At 41.7% G+C, this 23,565-nt stretch overlaps 1 protein-coding gene across 6 annotated transcripts in view; it reads left to right on the forward strand.

The window, feature by feature from the left end:
- Positions 1 to 23,547, forward strand: part of abi1a (abl-interactor 1a) — a 45,699-nt gene extending 22,152 nt beyond the window's left edge. Inside the window, exons 3-11 of one of the 6 annotated variants that reach the window (XM_070853385.1) lie at positions 3,596 to 3,772; positions 8,797 to 8,900; positions 9,472 to 9,624; positions 14,535 to 14,635; positions 15,847 to 15,969; positions 18,505 to 18,792; positions 20,458 to 20,544; positions 21,566 to 21,751; positions 21,838 to 23,547. In XM_070853385.1, the coding sequence (XP_070709486.1) occupies positions 3,596 to 3,772; positions 8,797 to 8,900; positions 9,472 to 9,624; positions 14,535 to 14,635; positions 15,847 to 15,969; positions 18,505 to 18,792; positions 20,458 to 20,544; positions 21,566 to 21,751; positions 21,838 to 22,013 (1,395 nt within the window). In that variant the 3' untranslated portion in view covers positions 22,014 to 23,547. The remainder of the gene's footprint in view (positions 1 to 3,595; positions 3,773 to 8,796; positions 8,901 to 9,471; positions 9,625 to 14,534; positions 14,636 to 15,846; positions 15,970 to 18,504; positions 18,793 to 20,457; positions 20,545 to 21,565; positions 21,752 to 21,837) is intronic. The other 5 variants (XM_070853386.1, XM_070853387.1, XM_070853388.1 and 2 more) reach the window with 5 other exon arrangements.
- The last annotated feature ends 18 nt before the right edge of the window (positions 23,548 to 23,565 follow it).

Consider the following 23,565-nt stretch of genomic DNA (forward strand, 5'->3'; position numbering starts at 1 on the left):
GCCAAAACTGCTCAGTGTTCTGACTCAACACCCACAGGCCTCAAACATATGGGTGACAGTGGTTGAGAACATGTGAATCATGTGAAACTCTGAGGTATTCAGGGTTCAATCTCTTTCCACTGAACAGATGGACCACTGGGATCAAGTGAGCGCCTTTTTAGTACTAGTTGAGAAGTCAGAAGAAGCAGTCGAGGGAAGACACAGGCTATTAAGTAGCTATTGGTCAGATTGGAGCACCCCACTGGGTCAGACGAAAGGGGTCAAGCCAGAATGCGCTTTTCTACTTAGACCTTTGCATATTTGTCAGATCCATTTAACGTTCTTTGGGCCAGCAGGGTCAGCAGATTAGAAAAGCGTTCTCGACAGGGTACTACTGCCCGCGTGAAAGTTGTGGTTTTGAATTTACCCTTCTCTCAAAGCTTCTGTAACACCAGCCTGCAGTGTTACAGCCTGGCTATTTTCCTTGCATACAGGAAGGAGATGAGCTCACACCACTTCGCCTTCTCACTTCCCTCCTTTGCCAGCTGCAATGATGTTTGTCCACACGCTGCTCTCTGATAAGGGGAGCAAGTTCAGCCGAAGCCAGATGCTCTCCCAATTTAGATACAGTGTTTCAACAACAATTCTCTTGTTTCTTTCAGCTGTTTATACTCGAACTTTTCCTCTTTTTCGAGCTTTGGGTGCTTCCTCATAATATCTTCTGGTAACAATACCCCATGGCCATGACTTTACAAGGTCACCAAGCGAGGTCGATGTGTTGGGGCCATAGCAAGGTGAAATGAGGTAAAGACCTCCTTAACTCCTCCTTTACTCCTTCCTCAGTCTGGATCCGTCATAGCCAAACGCTGAACCCAATCACTCCCTTGCAAATGGAAGCCAAAAAGACTGATTAGATTTTGGCCCAGTTGTTTCTTGACAATCATGATCTATGACTGTTTGAAATTTGGCCATTATCTCCGAGCTGTGGAGTCAAATCCAATTGTAGGGGACGTCTGACGCACTGGGGTTGCAACTAAAATGGAATATTTGTCCACTGGATTGTTTGCCTCATTGGGAAGATTTTGTCACTTCAATTCTTTTTTTCTAAGAGCCTCTCATGTACTGGCAGCCCAGCTGCGGTTAAGCAAGATGACTGTAGTCAACGCTATGTCACCCCTCTTTCTAATTCAAACAGACACAACAGGGCATTGGAACGGAATGGATGTTTCCCCTTTGTAAAGTCTCTGTGGGAGCAATTATGTATGAGCAACTTTGCCTGTTATGAAATATTGATTCCTCTTGTTTCTGTAATTTTGAACAATCCCACTTTTTATACCCTTGTGTGTCCTGTAAGATGTGAAGTCTACTTTTTTTTAATCAGTTTTCTTTCACAGATACTAGAGCTTGTCAGCTTTCAGGCCTACACCTCATTATTGCCACAGTTTGAAGTTAGACTGGATATTGTTGTCCAGAGACGTCAGCTTGACTGCAATATACTGGACTGAATATACTGTAAGTCCAAGTGTGGTTGAGTCCCTCCACTCTGGGATGGATGATACTTGTATGCTAAGTCGGCCATGCAGTGCCGCATAAAGTGACAGAGCTCTGTCCAGCTCCAGATCCCTGTGGCATGAAAGGAATCCTCTGTTGGTGCTGGTCGCTGACTCCTTCCCCCCTGTGAGAGACCATAGTTTTACTGGTCTGCCCTCAGCAGACATTGCAGCCTTTCATCTGTCAGAGGAAGGACAGCTGCTCCTGGGCTCCTCTCTGAGAGAGATTGAAGGCAGAGCAGGGAATGGAAATGCAGGGGTGTTGAAATCTGTTGAAAGATTTGACAGTGGACACGATACACACTATGTGTCCTTGATGGCAAGTTAACAATTCAGTTAAAAGTTCAGTTGTCAAATATTTTGATTGTTCATCAAGTGAAAATATGAAACTTTCTTTGGTTTCTGTGTTGTGAATTGAAAATCTTTTGTTGGATTGTTGGTCAGACAAAACAAGCGAATTGCAGATGTCACTGTGGTGTGTGGTGGGAATTTTTCACTATTTTTCTTGGTCGAGCTATCGGTAGTTGCAGCCACTGAATAAATATTTCACCACTCGAAAGATGGTCTCTTCATAAAACCAGGCTGTCTATGTAGTAGAAAGGTGCAAATATTTTTTAAATTAATGCTACATGACCAGAGAAAACAGAGAAAAAAGGTTGTGGTTTTTCCTTACGTGCAAAAGGAAAAAAACATACAACATCCAGAATTCACCGTGCCTCTATCCTCACCGGCTGGTGCTGCCTGACTCTCGGCTGTGGCGGCATTTTCTTCCACACTGTATCCTGGCTCATAAAAGTAGTCCCAAATGTCTGATTACGTCATTAAAGTAGTAAAATTGTTATATTACGTCGAGCAAACAAAAAAATGTGGAAGTACAACAACAACCAGGCAAAAGTCCACTGGCAAATGAGCGGGGAGCTCTGGGGGCAGGAAACATGGGGGAAAGTTAATCATTGCTCATTTGCCTATACAACTCCATTGTAATGAGACTGAGCCAGTTTAGAATCTGGAAAGTTTCCCGTTAATAACTGGTAACCAAGAGGACCCACTCCAAGGCATTCCCTCTTTGGCTGTGTAGTGATAAAACTGAGAAGAACACTCCTCATGGATCAGCAACTAATTAAGGGTTTGTATAACATAGACTCATCTTGTGAGCATAAATGAAAGTATCACTCAAAAAGAAAGTGATCTTTGGAACCTAACTTGATAACAGTGATCAAGTAGTTTGGGAAATCCAGATTCAGAAACTTGAGATGATACAGTATTTTTTTTATGCTCAAAGACTGGCTGCAAACATACACTATGTAGGGTATCAAAAAGGCTTGCATGAAGTTAGTTTATGATTTGGAGCCAACAGCGTCCAAGGTTTCCTAATGCATCTTTAAAGTAATTAGTTTTTATAAATGGCACTGGATAATTCATTGAACATTGGTGCAATTTCAGTAGGAAAACACTCTCGGTCTCCAGGAGCATAAATAATGCATCACAATTTGGCCTGAGCGTTTTGCACAAGGAAGTTGAAAGACGTTTTCCTGCTAATAGAAATCAGTGAGAATATGATGGAAATAAACAATAGATCTAATTTAGATTAAATTTCATAATCCTCTGAAATATGAATGAAGTGTTTTTTCAATTGCATCTCATCACTCATATTTAATCACATCACTTCCTATTCTGACTCATCACTCTATCTTTTCACATTTTTGTGTATTTTGACCTTCATAGACTGCTGAATTAATTGGTTACATCTAGATTTGGGGCAAATAAACTTATTCTCATGAGCTTTTTTTTAAAGTCTGGAGTGTTCGGGTGCACATGCTTTGGCCATTTGGAATTCAGGGCCTGGTTTCCACCACAATCTAATTTATTAGTGTGTACTGGCTGCTGTAAAACGATTATGACCTCGGTGATGAAAAGCACAGCCTCATGATTTAATTAAACGTTCTTAAGCTGCTGTATGACGAGTTCATTCAATCCCAGAAGTCCCTGTTGTCCCAGTGCTCCTCTGGGTTTCCACTGTGGCATCGATCTTATTCCCTCTTCTGTCCTCACTGTGTCATATACAGACGGTGGACATCCATAAAGAAAAAGTGGCCAGACGGGAGATCGGGATCCTGACCACCAATAAGAACACGTCGAGGACCCATAAGATCATAGCGCCAGCTAATGTGGAGCGGCCTGTCAGGTACATCAGGAAGCCCATTGACTACACTGTACTGGACGATGTCGGCCATGGCGTTAAGGTGAGCAAACTTAACTTTTTCTTCCTGATTTTTCTGTATGTCTTTTTCCCTGCTTTGGATCTGCTGCTCTCCAATCACATTTCTCTGCACTCCATTAGTTTATCTCTGCTCCTGTTCCTCCACTTTCTTGTTGTACTACATCTAATTTGCTACCCTTCCCCCTCCTCTCTTTTTTGCCAGAGGTATTCCTATCTCCCTCCTTCTCCTCTCTCTCTCCCACTTTGACTCGTTTTCTGGCTCACACTCTATCTCTTGTGCTTTTTCTTTCATCTTCAGAAAGCACCCCTTCTGACCCTACAGGAATATGTTTCAGTGTGGGTTGGTGGGAATGGGATGGGGGTGGAGATGAACTAAAAAGTGATTACATCATATAGCTTTCAGAAAACAGCTCTATTCTTAGAGCTTTGTGAAAATGATGAGTTTAGACAAATTTGTGAGACGTTTTTAAAGGCACTTAGGCCCAAACCACCCTCATAATCTAATTCTCCAGTTTCTCTAAATCTTTGCAGAGGAACGATGTTGTTACAATTAGATTTGTAGTTTATTTTCACATCAGTACAATCTGAAAGGCAGGCAGGAAGCTGATTTTGATGTGATAAACTCCCCCAAGTACAAATTCTGATCCAAGTGTGACATTTTCACTCCCTCTCTGCCAATTAGGGCTCGCTTTAGCGGTCACTGGGTCGTCCTGACGGTGGTGGTAATGACATCATTTCCTGATTGCCGCAGGCATTTTTGTGTTCTCCATTCTCCCCTTTGAGAGTCCTATGCCCCATCAATCAGCCAATCAATTACAGCTTTCAGACAGATTGGATTATAGGCCTACCATTACCGTCCCGTAGTGTCACACTCAATTTACTGTGTGGAGAATTACACGGGACGCCTCCATCATGGTGGAAGGGTGTGAAGGCTAATGGGGAGTGAAGCATTTTATTTTGGTGCGTTTCTTACACCAAGGGCTAGGTTTTCACCAATTTTGTGACCGATATTATGACCTTTTTATGTTGTATTACATACAGTATCACATGTAATAGTTACATTGCAGGAAGTGCAATGTCAAGTAAGGTAAATTAAATTGTCATGCTTTTTTTGCTGCTTTATACAAAAAGAACTCTTGCACGTTTCTCTCTTTCCATGACTTATCTACAAGAAATGTAAGTCCCTCTGTGTTTTATGCATATACGAAACCATGACGTGAAACCAAAATTGGGGGTGTCAAGCTGATTTCTCGAGGGCTGGCAGAGAGCTAAACCATGTATGGCAGAAGTAGGAGGGGTGTTTTTTCTCTTAGAGGAAGATGGACTACAATTTCACCAAAGCAGGGCAGGATTGGATTGGCAATGTGATTGAAAGCTCCAGATCACCTACTAAATGGACTTTTAGGTTCGACATTATTTTGCCAACTGCTGTTTCCTTGAACAAGAATCAATATGTAATTTAGATATGTTCATGCTTTTTACTTTTTAACATTAGAAACACATTTTATATGATGACGGTACAGTTCGGTCCACGTGAATCACCCACAGTCCTGACTCCACTGTGTTAGATTAAAAGGAGTTGCCCAAAATTATGAAACCAACTACATCATTGCACAATAGTGTCAAATTAGTGAAACCATCGTCCCTCATGGCTGCCACGAGAGTGTTGGATGCATCTATTTTAAGAACATTATGTATTACTTTGGGCCTAATCTCAGAGGATTTTCTCCTTTTTAAATGTCTGTATAAATGCTGCATTTAGCTAGTGAATTTGACGAGGAACACACACACACACACACACACACACGCTCCCGCAGCAGTCCTACATCACTAGCCTCCTTTCATCTGTGCATGTCACAGCCCACAGAGCAAATCAATACTCGACATCAATACTCCATATTAATTCATATAGTATCCTGTGATGGCTGCTGTCAGATGCCAGGCTTGTATAGAATATCTATAGCCGTGGTTTACTTAACGGCCACAGTCAGTACTTTTAATGGGAGTTTAAATCATGTCTATTGCCTCCAGTTTCCAGTGAAACTTGCTACATGTGCCTGAGTGTTTGCACTGGCCTAAATGTTGAACTGGTTTTACGGCCCCACACACTGTTTGTATGATTAAACATCATGTAGCGCTTACATACATTATTGGTTAGACGCTGTTCACAGATCCAATGAAGCAATAAACAAAAAGCGAGAGTGAGAGAAGAGAGAATGTTAAAATTCATCTTCTAGATAATCAGATTATTCTCTGAACACAGCATCATCATATCAATAATAAGTTGAATTGCACAACTGACAGATCAGGATGTTCCTGCTTCTCAAGGCGTACTGACGGTGACACGATGCTTTTTAGCTTTAATTTGAAAGATGAGATTTATTCTCCCAGTCAGCTGATGTTTAATCTAGTCAGCAGGGCTTTCTGAAATCCAGGGATGATGATGTCAGGTGTTTGAAGTTAGATTGCAATCCGCTGACATTTTGTGTTGTGTCATTTATGAGTTTACCAGATTAGCTGTAAGGGATCGTTCTGTGTATTTGAGGAACTTTGATATTTGTCTTACTTGAGTTGACAGTGTCATGACTGAATTTTCCCTCTCTCTATGCAAGCACAGAAGTCAGCATGTCACCATTTTCTTAAATTAGAATTGTTAAGATTTCCTGTGTTCACTGGAAGTAACAGAAAGTGTAGTTTAATGCTACAGGAGCCACAGCAGAAGAGCAATTAGTTTATCTGTTTACAGTGCAGCTAAACAAACTCGTGTTGTTTTAATAAAGAAATCAGTCAAAAATAATTGCACTCGAGATCAGATTTCATGCCGCACACAGCGCAAGTAATTTTCCACATAACGGCAGATAGCACTGTAACAGGATTTGGTTGTCTTGCTTAGATGGTGGAGATGCAGCCTGCAGCTCTTCGTCTAACATTGCTTCCTCTAATATTTACAACAAATCTGCTGCCAAAAAAGAAAAGCCCAAAATGGCTGTTATCTTATTTTGTAAATACATTTCAGAGTTAACTGCTGGCTAATTGGCATCAGCAATAACTGGGGTGAGAAATACATTGTGTTTAGTGCATCACAACAAACGCTGCTCCATTTTTGCTTCGTGAAAATCTTTATATATTATATAAGTATTATAATTTTAAATCTACTTGCTAATCAATGAAACGCTGATGGCTAAGTCAAGTATGAAAGTTACTAATAACTCGAAATTAAGAATCTAAAACTCAAAACAACAACATATTAGCTACCGTAATGTCACAACTTCTTGTGTGCAATATATGTTTTGGGATGTCGATCCTCAATAACCACCCTAACCTCAGGAAGTGTTTGTGTCCTTTATACCGATCATGGACAGACTAGCCCAACCCTGACACGCTGCACTGCTCTAGATTTTCACCCAGGCTCGACATGCTAAGCCTTTTTGGACTTTATAATGACCTTAATGAAAACCTGTCTGTCCATAATTCAACTTGGAACCGACGGCCTGGTTTGTGCAGCACAACAGAGATGCAGCAGGAAGATAAGAGAAGGCAGGAGTAGGCCTTGGCATTTCTAGCATGACCTAGATTGTAAATTGAATCTCGTCTAGCTCTGATAACCGAGGGAGAGTGAAATCTGAACGTGAAATTTACCATTCACTGCTGCGCAGAAGGTGTTTTCTGTTATTGAAAAAACAGAGAAACTGACCTATGCCATGAATATGCTTTTAGTTCCATTTTCTCTCTTTCTCTCTTTCTCTCGTGGCCTTGTGATGCTGAAATGCTTTCTGCAAAGGCCACTGGGGAAGCTGCATTATAGATGAGCCACTTGACTCTGCAGTTGTCAAACTGCAGATCAGCGCCACTGCTATGCTGGCTCTATGCTCTTTTTGACATAAGCCCACACAAGTACAAAGGTGGTTTTTATTAGTGTGATAATCTGAAATTATGAGCACGTAGATGCCCAGTAGATTTTAAATCCACATTTGTGACACAGCCTGTTGGCGCACAAAGGTGAATTCTTCAGTCTTAGACACCCTGTTGAGATACAACTTTTTTCACTAGAGCACAATAGCTCTGCCCTCAGATTCCTGCAGTGTCCTTCTAGTTAGACTGTGGCACTGGGTGTGGCACTGTAGGTCTAAGGAAAGAGAGTCACAATCCAAAGTGTTTTCCTTGAGTAGTAGAACTTGTAAATGGTGACCTGCCAGCTCTTTCTAAATGTTTACTTGGTGTAAATACAGCGAGGAATCATTTTTCTCCTGCTCGCTTGTACTTTGACTTCTACTGATCCGTTTACACAAGGCCATTTTTAAAATGCCCTCTTTCTGTCTCTCTCTTCTCATTTTTTTTCCCCCCTTCGCCCACGTAAGTGGCTAAAAGCCAAGGTAAGTGTGGTTTGTCACATGACCCCTTTTACTATAATATATTATTGATAGATTCATCCAACTCCCTTTCATAGCAAACCCCATACATGTGGTTATTGTTATCATTACCTATGTTACTCCCATTAACCGACTCGCACTGTGGTCCTCTTAGCCCAGAACACACAGTCTGAGGCTCTGTAACACCCTCCCTGTCAATTTACCAACTGTGTATGTCGTCATTTACTGTACATGTTGTCTAGTTGTCCATAAATGTTCTGTAGTTTATTCCGTTTTATAGGCTTCCCAGACAAAGCACATTCTGCAAATCTTTTTATAGTATCACGGGACATTTATGTGGAACTTGCATTTCTGGAAATCCTGATGTTGCTAAATTCAAAGCTTTAGTAATTTTTGCATGCTTGTTAAGCCACAAGTGTTTTGCAAGAAGCCTGGTTGAAACAACCCAGAGGTGTTAAACCTGCAATCAGCAGCAAACACCCTGTGACTGAGTTAAACATAAGCCGAGTTGGCATTACATAACTTAAAATGTTACCAACTGAAATATGCATCTATGCTGTTGAAGAGTTGTGATCTGGGCAGCCTATAACATTTGATTTTTGTCACACAAGTAGCAATCAAAGACAGTGTCTGTAAAATAAGTGTCTTTGGGTTGTTTTCTTTCCTCCAACGACAGCAACATGGAAACAATCAGTCAATCAGAGGTGGAACACTATCGAGGACCAATCCGCCGACGCAGAAGCCGCCCAGCCCTCCGATGTCAGGGCGTGGCACGCTCGGGTAAGTTTTCCTTCTTAGTCACCATGAACGGAAGACTAATCCTCTAATTTTCAGACACTGAATGAAAACAACAGAGCTCTTGAGAAACATGCACTTCAAGTAATTTTTTGGCATTTGTGCTTTTGTTTTAGATAAATAAATGTGAGGTGAAAAGTACTGTGAAATTACATAGTAAACAAACACGACCCAGTGAGCAACAAAATGCCCCTGGACGTTATTTTTTAAGTCGTGTGGTCGTGATGGCTGTGGTCTGTAGTTCTGGCTCAAATAAACATTTGAAATGACAAAACTGATGTACATAAAATGAGAGAAAAGGCATCCAGGAGAAATAAAAATCTGGGAACTTATATCTGTTGTTATAGGACAGGTGTCACACCCTGATAATGCCAGTCATCCTCTGATGCACATTGACATTAAAGAGATTTTAATTCCAAAAAAAATGTTGTACTTACAACCACCTAGTAGCACACAGCATCCAGGCGGGTAAACTGAAAGGATTTAACGCTCAAGTGAACACGGCCTCGCTTTATTTCATTGTCATCGTTATTTGTCTTTCATTTTCCATCTTTAGACGCAACACGCCCTACAAGACCCTGGAACCAGTGAAGCCGCCCACGGTGCCCAACGACTACATGACCAGTCCCGCCCGAATAGGCAGTCAGCACGGCCAGCAGCACAGCCCTGGACGCACTGCGTCGCTCAACCAGAGGCAACGCACACACAGGTACATAAGAAAAGAGGAGGCACACAGTCTGTCATACATGCACACACCAAACAAAGTGACCCACTGGTCATTAATCAACTATTTAACTATAACTGATTAAAACTTAAAATCATTTATCAGGCACAAATGCTGAACATTTAGTGGTTCCAGCTTCTCAAATGTGAGGATTTACTGCTTTTCTCAGTTTTATATCACTGCAAATTGAATATCTTTGGGTTACAATAAATGAATCGATAATGAAAATTACCTGTGGTACTTGTAGCTACAATATCAGATCAACACACACAAGGACACACTACTTCAAGTCAAGGCAGGGTGTATTTATATAACCTAAAACTGCCTAAAAAGTCAATAAAATAAAAAAAATCTGCAGGAAGAACAACAGAGGACGTATTCTAACAGACATGCAGTAGGTTCAGCAAGTACAGAATAGAAAGGAGTGATGGTAGAATTGCAGTGTAGAGAGATAAAATTACAGTACAGTAAACCTCCAAGAACTACAAAGGAGTAATCTTACAAAATACTATAAATGCACAATAACAGATTTACTCTAAAATGTACAATTCAACTAGTAGCAGAACCACAAGCATAACATATAAACAGTTTCACAAAGAAATGTAAGTGTAGGTAGAGTTTGACAGTTAAAAGCAAAATGAATATGGAGTCAGTACTGCAGCCAGACACTGTTGCCCCCTGCTGATATGGTCAAATTTGAGATATGAACTTGCACAACGAACTTTCCTGGATAAAAGTCTCTAAAAATCTGCAACTGAAATGTGAATCAACTTAACACAACATTAAATGCAGAGTGGAACAGGTACTTTCTACTTTTATTTGGAAAAGGTTTGAGTGGAATTAGTGTTCCAGCTACAACTCCAAAGTGAACACTAAATGTGCACTCATTGTTTCAGTAATGTGAGGAAAGCATCTCTCCAAAAACCGCTGGTCCCCTCCATGTCAGGCAGTTCTAATCTCTTCATTTAGTTTGGCAGCTTAGAGCACTTTCGCACCTCTTCTTCCTCTCAGCTTCACTAAATCCAGCATTTGTCTGACAAGGTTTGGAGGGTTTCTTACCGCGGCCTGAATCACTCTGATATTAATATCTGTAAAAGCCTCTGATATAAAGTGCTGTTTCGAAACCCCCCCTAAGTCAACGTCAGCGTGGAAACTGAACATGGCTCTCAAGGATTGTTACCCAGAAATCTCCAAGCGCAGAAAGCGGTAGACACTTTCATCAAATTTGAGTTACGAGTGAGTGAAGTCGCCTCATTAGCTAAAAAGCCCGTAATGCTGACTGTGATGCTCATAAATATTACATAACTATGTATTTTCCCCACAGTCGCCCAACTTCTCATGTATGTTTGCACAAAGATGCTTGTTCACACAGAAGTTCCACAATACTTCCTCTAGTTTTTTCAATTAAAAAACTCCACGTCTTCTTGTAATTACTGGCTTCAAATCCTTAAAGGCTGCAACAGCAGATCTGTTCAGCGTTGCTGTTACTGATGTGCGGTTTAAAGCCGCCCTAATGTCCCTTTAACAAACTGACGCAGACAGAGCTGGCTGATACCCACCCTGCTTTGGCTAATATTGCTGTGGCATCACTATTTGATTACAGAGGCTTGAAGTCAGCGGTGCTTATTCAGCTCATCCGTCTCTGCCATCATCAGCTGAGGTCTAAATTCAATAAAGGCATCTGTCTCTTCCTGCTTTATGTTCCCTGTTATTATCTGATATCTTTCTGTGGGAGAGATTACACTCTCATGTGCAGGTAGTGTTGGTTTAGGAAAAACGGTCACCATAGTCTTCTGGTAATAAAATTAGTTTACTAGGATTCCTGCTTCAATAATCCAACTGAAGCACAATGAGGAAAATGCAAAGCATCAAAATGCCATGAATTATTTAGAATAAGAAGTAGATGACGTGTGTGTAACTTCATCTTCTTGTCATGTCGGAGTATTCGACTCGCATTTCCCTCTTTTTCAAAAATGTTGGGATGTTAACAGCCAACAGCTTTCTTCAACTGCTATCTACTCCTTCAGTTTTGGTTCGTTTTAAACTAATTAAAAGTAGTTTGGGTCTCCCTAGTGGAAAAGGGGCAAAGGTGCTGACAATGAACTACAATGTCGCCCAGTTAGTGTTCAGCTTTGTTGAATGTCACTCCCAATCTTTCTCCTATAGTTTCCTGTCATATCTCTATTGATTCTCTTTAATAAAGCCAGAAAATGCCCTGAAGACTTAATGAAATAAAAGTTTGATACCAGTTATTAGATCCGATGCTCAGAAGAACACTTCCCACACAATTAAACACATGACATGTTGTGAACAAAAAAGAAATTTCACTGAAAATATTTTCAAGCAAGTTTAAAAATGGGAGGATATTTTTCGGAAATTGCATCTCGGCTACTAGTAAAAGAGCAGTTGCGTCTTTTTTAAAAAAATATTTTTTATTTTACTTCTTTTTTTTAATAGAGCTTTTGCATAGAGGAATGGTTTATGTTTTTGGACTTAAAGACTTAGATCAGGTTTTTTGAATATGCAAACAGTTGCAAACATCTGCAAGCTCAGTACATTTTGTTTTTTGGCAAGATATCTCTATTAGTCAGTCTCAGAATAATTTGCAATAAGGTTTGTTTTCCTCTGAGCTGAAATCATACTGCATTAGATTATTATTTTAGATTGCAACAACTCTCATGTTCAATTCCTGCTGTTTTTGCACCTCAGATTATACATGTACATCTAAAGCCTAAATAACAATTTCCAGTCGTGGTAAGAAAGGAGCTTCCAGTCTTTTTCATCTTAGATTATGCTCTGGGCTACTTTTCTGTCTATTTCTCCCACTTATTTCTGGCCATGTCATGTCACAGTGACTCAGTTTTTACATATTATTTTTACTTTTTTGTTTCTCTCGCTGAGGACAGTGTCTTTTTCTTCATTTGCTCTAGGGACTTTTTGTCAGCTGTGAGCAAGTGAGCTGGAAATGTTTGTGTGTTACAGGCGGTTGATTTATAAACAGCACACTGTGTTGGGTAGAGGCTGAATGAGCCAGGCAGCCGGGAAGGTGGAGCAGAAGAGATGGAGCTGAGTGCTTTTATTTCACAGCGAGCGTTTTTTGAAACAAAGAGGAAGGATAGGGGAAAGCAAAAGCTGGGAAAGAGATAAATGGGTAAGCGAAAGAAGGGGTAAGTTATAGAGGGATTAGAAAGGATAAATCCAGAACATGCAGATGGGGGAGTGAAGTACGGAGTTCACTTCAAAAGAAGGATGACATGATATTGTTTAGCCTTTCTCCCCACAGACACTCAGCTCCCACCGCCACCAACACCCTTCAGAGGGGTAACCCCTGCTGATTGCGCCTGGAGAGCCCCAGGGCTCGACTGACATGGATCAGAGAGGAGGAGAGGGGAGAGGGGGGTGATGGAAAAGGGGGATAAAGAGATGGGGGAGGTGGGAGCGAGCAGGGGTTCAGAGAAATGGAAGGAATCTGAGGCGATCGGAGGGTGAGGGGTTAGGGAGACGAATGGGGAATCACTTTACAGGCGATGAGGAGATGAGAGGAAGAGGTCGAGGGACGGTTAAGGGTGAGAGGCAGGGAGAAGGATCAGTTGAAAAGCACGGATGAAAGAGGCAGAAAAAAGGAGAGGTGGGGCGAGGCGCTGGAGCAGAAATGAGGATCAAGGCCAGCCTGAGCGAGAGAGTGAGAGCAGGAGGGGGGATTTAGTTGGTCAGGGCATTGATCTGCGAGCCCTGGGGTCAAACACAGGGTGGAACCACACTTATACAGGCCACGGCAGAGCTGACATACATACTGTTCCCATGTCAGGAAGTGGGCAGTATTGACAAAATTGGAGCAATGGACATGTTTTAAATTTTTTATTTATCATGCAACTTAACTAGACTTGTCAAAATAAGTGAAATACCTATTACTCTACTGTAATCAGCCTTCTAGGCCAGAAAAGGCAACATTTATATACCAAAATATTGTAATAACCTAAATTGTTCATAGCATGATATTGATCTTGATTTTGGCTTCAAATAACAATTACCCTCCTTCTTGATTAATCTATCTAGTATTTTTGGATTAATCATTCACTGGAATCATAATAAAATATTCCCAGAGTCAGACACAATCGTTTTTAGTTAGTTTTCTGTTGATCATTTAACCTTTAATATACGAGTTATATCAGCACTCTTAATATTGACTGGCTACATTTGCAGCATCTGTAGCTACAGTGTGATATATTCAGCCTCAAATCCATGTGTGAGCTCTCTTCTCATAAAGCTCTTCTTCCCTTATGTCTTTGCTGTTTCAGTTCATTCACTACTAACACAGCATGCAGAGCATTTAAATAGATTGTTTGGCAAGGGCTCTGTATCTCATGTACAGCAAAGTGTTTGTTTTAAATTTAGCCTGAGATTCACCCCCATCAGCTGCCAAATGAAAGGAAAACTTATTATTAGACTAATTACACAGAGCGTATGATAATCACTATAAATCAGTTCTAGTGTTTTAGGGGGAGGATCTGAAGATATTTTTAGGTGGTCTGCAGTCAAAAAGCACAACTATCCTTATGAACCTTGGACTATATTTCACTTTAATCTATTACTGTGACTGATTCTGACCACAAGTCAAGAGTGACTCATGCCTTGCTCACTAGGGTGTGTCACTCTGCAGCTCAGCCCTAACAAGCCAATAAACATATAATGATCAGTACGATAGAGGGAGAAGTGAAAATATGAACAGTCAGATGCTTGAATAATATTTTTGAGGGCCTTTGAAGTTTTGCAGACAAGTGCAGATGCAGCAGAGTCCATATACAGTATCTGCAGTATTACCTGCTGTGCAGTCTGAGCAGGTTGCCCTGAATAAAACGATGTCCTCCTTCTCTTCCGTCTTTCTCGTCCCTCAGTGGGAGCAGCGGGGGTAGTGGCAGTCGGGAGAACAGCGGCAGCAGCGGTATTGGCATTCCCATCGCCGTGCCTACACCCTCCATCCCCAACTCTGGACCAGGTGAGCTTTGGTAGCCGCACATCATGCACTGAGAGTAACCACAGGCTGGTGAGCCTTTCCCCTTTGCTGATATTAAATGAGGGCAGGATTGTATTCAGCCTGCAGTAAACCTGCCTGACAGTGCTGTTAACCCACCTAAGTTCTGTTACCCTCCCCCATGCTCCAAACACTGGTTAAAAGAAGTTTCTGTCCTGATAAGAACACTTTTGAGTTTAAAAAAAGAAAAGAAATATCTACTTATATGCTATTTATATTCCAAAAATCTGTTTTTGCACTTGGAAACTCTTATCAGTTGATGTCTGGTCTGTTTGACCTGTGTCAAATGAGATAACTCTTTAAAGTCTGACAGGCAATGATAAGAATAGGGGCTTTGAGAGTTTACTCTCATACATACAACTGCAGACAGAGGAACTGCTGCATAACACTACATGCTACCACTATGTGCTACATGTATTAAATTCCAAAGGACAGGTCTGTGTATATTTGCACAGAAGAACCAGTTTTAAGGTATTAGGTCAAGATATTATCCTAAAAATTGCACAATTTAGAGATTTGGAGCAACTGACATTAGGAAACAAGTTTATTTATTGAAATGTGATACACATATGTAGACCAGTAATAGTTGACAAGGTGTGTTATTTGCAGTGAGACTACACTACACAAAGCCTATGTTTACCAGACAGGGATTATGGAAGCCCATTGTGTTCTAAGCACAGCTGATTCTCTATCCTACTGTGTAAATAGGCCAAGCTGCGTTAGGCCTGCTGCTTTATAGTGGGACAGTAAGGCCCACATAACACCATGCACAAGCTAAATGTAGTACTGCATCGCACTACACGAGAGTCTTGGATACTACATTGTTTAACTTTTGCAAATGATTTGAGCTGAAGAAGAAATATTTTGTGTTTATGTAGCAGCTTTTTTACCTCAGCGCCAAGATCAGGCCAGCAACACAGAGCTAAGAGCACAGAGCTCTCCCTGCAAGCCGGTCGCCATGGAAACACTCAGTTCATACCACAAAGAAGTGTGTCCAAGTGTGTGTGGAGCAGTGTTGCGCCTTGACAAAGTCGGAGCGCTCCTCCGGCCCCAAAGGGTTCTTGAGTAAAAGGGATGTGATGTTATGTAACAGCGGAGAGGTGCAGGAGGCGGGCGAGGACAGGCTCTGCTCTGCCTCTGCATTAAATGGTTACTAATGTAAATACTCCTTTCAGTCCCTCCCATGTTTGCTCCTCCTGGAGCTCCTCCGCCTCCCCCACCCCCTCCTCCACCACCACCACCTCCTCCCATGGCCGGGCTCGGCCCCCCATCACCGCCTCCGCTACCACCACCCATAGGTGAGACTCCTCAGCCTTCGAGGCCGCTCCTGTTGCGTCTGCTGCCTGGACGGTGGATAATCAGCTCTTCTACTGTGATCTTCTCATGGTGGAGATGCACATCTGAGGGTGTTGTGTGTGTGGATGGGGATCTGACTGCTTGTACACACTGCTAGCAAGAGGTTCAGGTTATTTCGGTGTAAACAAAGCTTGTTGAAAACAATAGTTAATGAGAATTTACAACTTGAGTGATAAAAATCTTAATTTTAATTATGTATTTCTGTAGCAGCTCTAGAGAAGATAAACAGTTTGACTATTGCCCATTTAATTAAATCACATTATTTATGAAACGAGGGAGGATGGAAATATGCTGGTGATGTCGACCTTCCACACATCAGCCAGATTCCCTGGTTGTTCACCTCTGCAGGAAATGATCACCTTGCTTGCAGTGTGAACAACAGGTTACATAATACATAAGAAAGTGTCTGTTTTTCTGCTCAGTTCAGTAACATTGAGTCTTCAGTGGTGGTGGTGGTACTCTGCTTCCTTATTCTTCACCGATCAACTATAACTGGCTCATAAAGAAGTCTCATATCACCTACGTTCATTACTGCCTGCAGAATCTCTAAAATTACTTATTCACGTTTCATCTCAAGCATCTATTTATCTAGAAAAATATCCAGATCTGTTAGCTATATGTATTGACAGAGCTAAACCTAAATCTGAACTTACTTTAAGGACTTTGAGACTTCTTTTGCACAGGTATTTTACTGCTGAATTCATACTTCTTTTATTGATCTATTTTTACCAGAAAACTGTGGTTAAAGCTGCATCAGGCAAAATGTCCCCAGTTCCAGTTTACATCATAACTGGTGCTGCAAGAACAACTTGACATGAATCATTTTTGGAATTCAGATTGCATCTTAGCAAGCACCCAAACTACAGCTGGGCTAAGTGGAGATTCATGCATCACTGAATTAAAACTGGTTGCACCAAACAAATGTGCTCATACGTAATTGTTCCTAAACATGTGCACCCAGTAACTGACACATGTAAGTGCTGGCTAGCTGAACCAACTAACGTTATATTATATATTATTTAGCCCCTTGAAACTATCATATTGTCACGGCTACAGTGACTTCCTTGGTTTTGATGTTTCCTAGCAACAGGTTTACAGGTTTTTATTGAAGTCTCTACTAGCTAAGACATCTTAAGTTTTAGCGGTGCAACCTGATTCAGTAGATCACAACTTAAGATAGGAATTAGCTAGTAGTTACTAAGAAATAATTAAGTTGCGAATATCCCAGTTTAGGTGCCAGTTACGGTCACTGATTGAATATTTTCGGCAGTGCTGCGTCACTCAATTCTGAGACTAAAACCTGATGACACATAATATGATTTCTGGGTAATGGAGTTCTAAAACATCCGAACAGCCATTTCACTGCTGCAAACATTCAATTTTGCCTAATGTAGCTTTAATTTACGTTGGGTATTGACTCTTAGTCACTGTCTGACACTGACTTTGATTTACTGTCTACAGTGAGCTGTGTGATTAGTATCAACTACTGTGTGTGTGTTTGTACAGTGTCTGTGTGTATCTGATTGACTGCAGTAATCTGGAAAAAGATGATCACTTCAAACATGCACATTTTATCCCCAGAACTTCAGTGCACACTTTCAGCTGTAATCACCTCCACCGGTGACAGTAGGAAGTTTGTTTGCTCCTGTGCTCCTCTGAATCTTGACTTCCTCTGGTTCCACCCATCCCTATCTGAGCGCAGGGCCTCTCCAGAGACAGTTTGTTATCTAGAAACAGGAAATACTCGGGCAGAATGAAAGAAATGTCTCATCAGCCCTTTCTCTCCCTCTCTGTTTTTGTCTTTAACACACACACACACACACACACACACACACACACTTGCACACTTCATGTATAATCTACAAATACTTTTTTGAGTATTTGATGCTGTGGGAATAATTCTGTTGTTCAAAGGGATGATTTGGTTATTCTTGGACGGCCAGTGTAACGATACACGTGTTCACTCAATCACAAACTCTCCCTCAGCCTGCGATCGCTCAACCACACATTTATAATCACGTCTTTGAAAAGTGTGTGAAGTAATTTTCAATGATGGTTCCGCTGAGACGCGAGGGATCAGTCTGTTCTGTTGTTGCTCCTCTCTCTTTGCTCACTTTTCCTTCAGCTTTTTTCTTTGCTACATTTCTAAAGAACCCTTGGGTGCAGGATTTAATTCGGGTGACCTTTTTTTACTCATATGAAATGTATGTGTTTAACAGTAATGTCAATTAACAATCTGCGTTGCTTCCCCAGCTCTCCTGCTTCCTTGAATTGCTTATTGATTGTCTTTTCATAAGGTGTGGGGCTCTGATCAGTGTTTAAAAGCTCACATTGTCTTTTACAATCTGGATGATTCATGTTTTGGGTGCCCCCCCCCCTCTTCCCCTTTCCATCTCCTCTGTCTATCCAACCCCCCCTTCCCTCTTTGGTCCTGCCTGTCTTTCCTCTCCTCCTTCCCCATCTTTGGGTGTTTCTAGTGGTGGCCCCTGGGCCTGGTCTGGGCCCCGCTCCAATGTCCCAGTTTGGAACCATCTCGCGGCAGATTTCGCGGCACAACCCCTCCAACTCCTCTGTCTCTATGGTTTCGGCCACGGGCACCTACCGCCGGGCGCCGTCGGTCACTTCCCAGTTCTCCTTGCAGCAGCAGCAACAACTACAGCTACAGCAGCAGCAGCTACAGCAGCAGCAGCAGCAGCAACAGCAACAGCAGCAACAACAGCAGCCTCATATTAACGGAGGCACTCCTGGCTATGGCCAGAACTCAAGTAAGGCCCTTCTGTCTCCATTCCCAGGATGCTTTACACGTCCTAAACTGTCACTGAAACACAGAACTTCACATTTCATCATGCAGTGACTAAAGCAAGCTAACCCTTGTTACCGCAGAACAACATTTCAAATTTACAAGCGAGTTACTGCTTTCTTAAGGTCAAGCTTGCATATTTGTCAGAATTATTGACTTTTCCCTTGAGTCTGAAAGGCTGAAGCTTTCTATCTAACTGTGGGATGTCTTAAGTATCGACGCAGAATGCCCTGTCCTGGGTTCTACAGCAGATAAAGTGCAGGCTATCAATGTCTGCCAACAATGCATAGCCACAGCTTTTAACCTCATGTACAGGCGTGGTCAGAAGTTCACCTGTAAATGTATTTCTGTGAACATCATGTGGGTTCTGATTGCTTTAAAACGTAACTAGCTTCTGTCCAAAATTTACGCCTGGTATAAAAAACATGTGATCAGTGTCTGGATGCGTCGCCTGGATGATGACATCTGATCCAAAGGCCTTTGCATTTACAAATTGTTTCCATTTCTAGTTCTGCCTGCATCGTGATCAGAACTCAAAATGCATATTAGTCGGGTGAGGGAGGGCGTACTAGCTGGTACTACATAGCAGGAAGAAGCAGAGTTGGGTGACCTGTCAACTTGCTGAGGATTTTTCTTTTTCCAAGAATGTGGTCACGCTGTATGGATTACATTTACACCTGGTTGAGATCAGATCCCAATGCGAGACAGATCACCTCCAGGTGTGGCTGATCACAGTGTGTTCGACGTGGCATTAACATTATCACATAGGCTAACCAGAAACAACTCTATGTAAAATGTCAGGTGTAAATGCCTTAATCTAGTGCCTCATCTCCATAAGATGATCATCAGCTTAGATGTGCATTTACTGAAGCACTGCGCTTAATGTGTTTTCACCGTTGATCAGTCCAAATGTCCCTAACGTGGGATCGGTCAAATGATGGAAATGTAAATTAAGAATTGAAAGTGCTCTGTACCTGAGTACAACAGAGTCTGAAGGGAGTTCAGCGGGTTTGTCAGGGATTGGGGTTGAGGCTAATGGACGACCAAGGCAAACAGCGCCTCCTTCTGGTTGTTGGCTGCCCTCACTTCTCATAGAGCCGTGAGTGGGAGCTGCCTGATTGACAGAAATCAAACGTAATCCGCGGTTTATCCTCTAGCCTCCGTGATCCCCAGACACATGTGAAATCTCATCACACTCACAGACGTCGCTGAACCCATCAACCTCACATTTGTGTCTGAACTGTGGTGACGCTGCAGCCACAGACAGTCAAATGAATTAATCTGTTGATTATCGCTTTTTTTTTTTACTGACATTGATCATTTTCTCATTAAATGTTAAAAATGTAAAAACTGAAATTTTGAATTTATAAAGTTTCTGATAGTCGACAGGTTAATTAATCTGACGAAGCATTTCAACTCTCAATCTGTCACTGCCGCACATCACTCTGTCCTCTTCTATTTACTGTGGACAAGCTCACAGTTCTTGCAGTATCTTTGTGCCAGTGTTGTTTGCTTGGGATTGGGGTGCACTCTTAACTTTGTCTGTGCATTCCTGGTGACTGATGGGCTCTTTTTTTTCCCCTGTTGCTCTCCTTCTCTGCCTCTCTGTCATTTCTCTGCTGGCTTTCAGTGTCTATCGCTCCTCCTCCTCCCCCCATGCCCCAGCTGACTCCACAGATACCTCTGACTGGCTTTGTGGCCAGGATGCAGGAGAGCAGTAAGTGAAGATGCTAAGACGTACTTTCCTCCCTCTCTGTGCCAACTATTCCCATTTGTAGAACGGTCAGCATGCCTCGTGCTTCTTCATCCTCTTCCCTTCTGTCTGCTGAGTTAATGCCCACCTCTTGCAAACATGAACAAACCAAGAACATGTTCAATTAGTCTTTTCATGGTTTATGTAACTTGTTAAGTAGGTTTGTCTTTAGGTTGGTGACAGATTTATTTCTTCAGCTATGAAACTACATTGAACACAGTTTTGTTCCCATTTCTTTCTACCAATCCGAGTATAATGAGTATAATGCATAGCTGCTGGAATAATCACTTCATTTAAAATGGAAAAACAACCATTAAGATCATCAAGGCCGACACTTACTGTTTTTTTCCCGCTTACTGAAGCTTGATATTCACATGCTGTGAGGTGAATGATAATGTTTAGGGGAGAAAGTGTTTAAGGTCTTTAAGTTACCGGAGTGGAGAAGGTGGGACTCTTTGCTGCCCCCTGCTGGTCCAAAACCTGCAATACAGTCTATTGTTTATGTATTTGTGACTTTATTTCTTGACGAATAAGATACGTGGCAGTTACACAGTTAGATAAGATGTGCATTAAAATGATAAATCTACACACCTTTCTTCCCCCATGTGGATGATGTCATACAAACCTCTAACCTACTGCACAGCAGAACTCGGCATGTAATGATCATCGGGGGATCATAGAAGTGTTCATAAATCCTGTGTAATTTCTTTTTCTCTCTATGTGCATGTCTGAATAGAATTACAGAGCCACAACAACACCTCAGAGGATTAAACATTCACTATATCATCATAATAACGAGTCCTCCATGATGAAGCCTGCTCTAATACTCAAATACTTTACCTAGAACACCATTCTGCATGTTGTATGATTAATTTCGCATGATTCAGCCGCCGCCTCCTCCTCTAGCACCAGGCTCGTGTTGACCAGCGCTAGTTGACCATTTGGACCCATCAGGAAAATCTCACCTCCTGTGTCTGTTCATCAGTTGCAGATACTCCTACTCCACCTCCACCCCCGCCTCCGGACGACCTGCCCATGTTTGACGACTCTCCTCCCCCTCCGCCGCCTCCTCCGGTGGATTACGAGGAGGAGGACGCTGCTGTCGTGCAGTACAGCGACCCCTATGCTGACGGAGACCCACAGTGGGCACCAAAGAACTACATTGAGAAAGGTTCGCTCACACCCAGTTGTGGCAGATGCTTTGTTTTACATTGGCTACTCACTACTGATCGCAAACCTCTCCCTTCCTGTTTTCAGTGGTGGCCATCTACGACTACAGCAAGGACAAGGACGACGAGTTGTCTTTCATGGAGGGGTCAATCATTTACGTCATCAAGAAGAATGACGACGGCTGGTTCGAGGGCGTCGCCAACGGCACCACCGGACTGTTCCCTGGCAACTACGTGGAAAGCATCATGCACTACGCCGACTGAAGGGACATCGCAGTAACAGTACCGTCTATTTATTCAGTCATATCATAATCCAACGACAGACCGACCGCAGCAATCTTGACTCCTGAGACGCATAGAGATAACCGTATGATTCTCCTTTTGATATGACAGAATGTTCTTTCCCTTAATGATTGCAAATAAAAATGAAAAGTAATATCTATTTAGTTTATTTTGGTGTTATATGGATTGGTGGGGGACATTTATGGCATATGTAAAGAGAAAAAAAAACTACAAAAAAAAAAAGAATTGGACTGCACATGCTCACACGGGTGGAACTCAAAGACGATGGTCACACAGCTGAAGGATGTACGACATCATCTTGCCTGGACGGAAAAAAAAAAAAACTAACTGCGAACTGAATCCTTTGTGAACAAGAGTATTAGGTTTAACGGAACAAATAAAATGTTTATGTCAAGTAGGCACCTCCAGTTGAGGTGTTTGTACTGTCAGTTGTAAATAACGTGAGCTGCAGCCACTTGGGTTTCTGTAATGTGAATTCAGTGAATGTCGATTGTATGATAGTTTTCATTAGTGGTGCCCTCCTCGACCCCCTGAGGCTCATTTGTAAAATAAAATCAGATGGCCTGTCAATAACTCACGAATTTAAACTGTACGAGACAAAGTTACTCCTGAAAAATCAGTCTTGGCGTTAAAGCATGCAAAATTTTACGAGATATAATGTAATCTTGAGTTTATTGCCATTATGCTTCCATTATGTTGTAAATGTATTCACCTTTTTTAATTTTTATTACACTGTTGAAATCACTGACCCGTTTAGTGAGTTTTCAGATGATCCCACGGTCTCACCCCCCCCGGAATATCGACTTGCATCATAAAAATGGAGTTTACTTTTTCATGCATTTAGATCCGTCTGAAGCAAGAGAACACATTCCATTAAGGTTATGTCACATCACTGTTATTAACTCTACTAATCCAAATAAAATCTGTAGGATCCATTGGCAATAACGGACTATGATAAGACCGCAGGAGGCGTGCAGTGGTAATTAGACTGGAATTGTCTTGCCTGACTCTGCCATGTGACAATTCAGATGTAATGTAGACCAACAAACAACTCTAATACCTCCTCAGTCTTCACCAAGCAACGAGGACCTGCTCTGGGTTCAAGGACCATGTTGAATGCTCTGAACATGAAATCCTCTGGGTTGCTCAGGTGTACATATATCAACTCGAATTAAATCAGCAAATCAATGTTAGGTTTCACTCAGGTCTAGGAATCACCTTTAACATTGTATTTTTTTTTTTTGTTACCCCACAAACATACATCTGACATGACCTATTTTTTTGACTTCTAAAAGCATTGGTCATCATTTACCATTTCAGGATACTGCAGCTAATGCCTTGATATTTTGCCCCTTTTGCTTTAGTATTTCCAATAAACAAAGTGTTCCAGCTCAATATCATGGGTAGAAATATTGAAATCTATCCCAGTCTGCCCTTCATTTGTACATATAATATGTTGATTGAAAAATTAATGTACAGTCTTTTATAATAAACAATTGTATGTACAACATGC

The sequence above is a fragment of the Pempheris klunzingeri genome, chromosome 21 (genome assembly GCF_042242105.1).
Source record: "Pempheris klunzingeri isolate RE-2024b chromosome 21, fPemKlu1.hap1, whole genome shotgun sequence".
NCBI classification, from domain to species: domain Eukaryota; kingdom Metazoa; phylum Chordata; class Actinopteri; order Acropomatiformes; family Pempheridae; genus Pempheris; species Pempheris klunzingeri.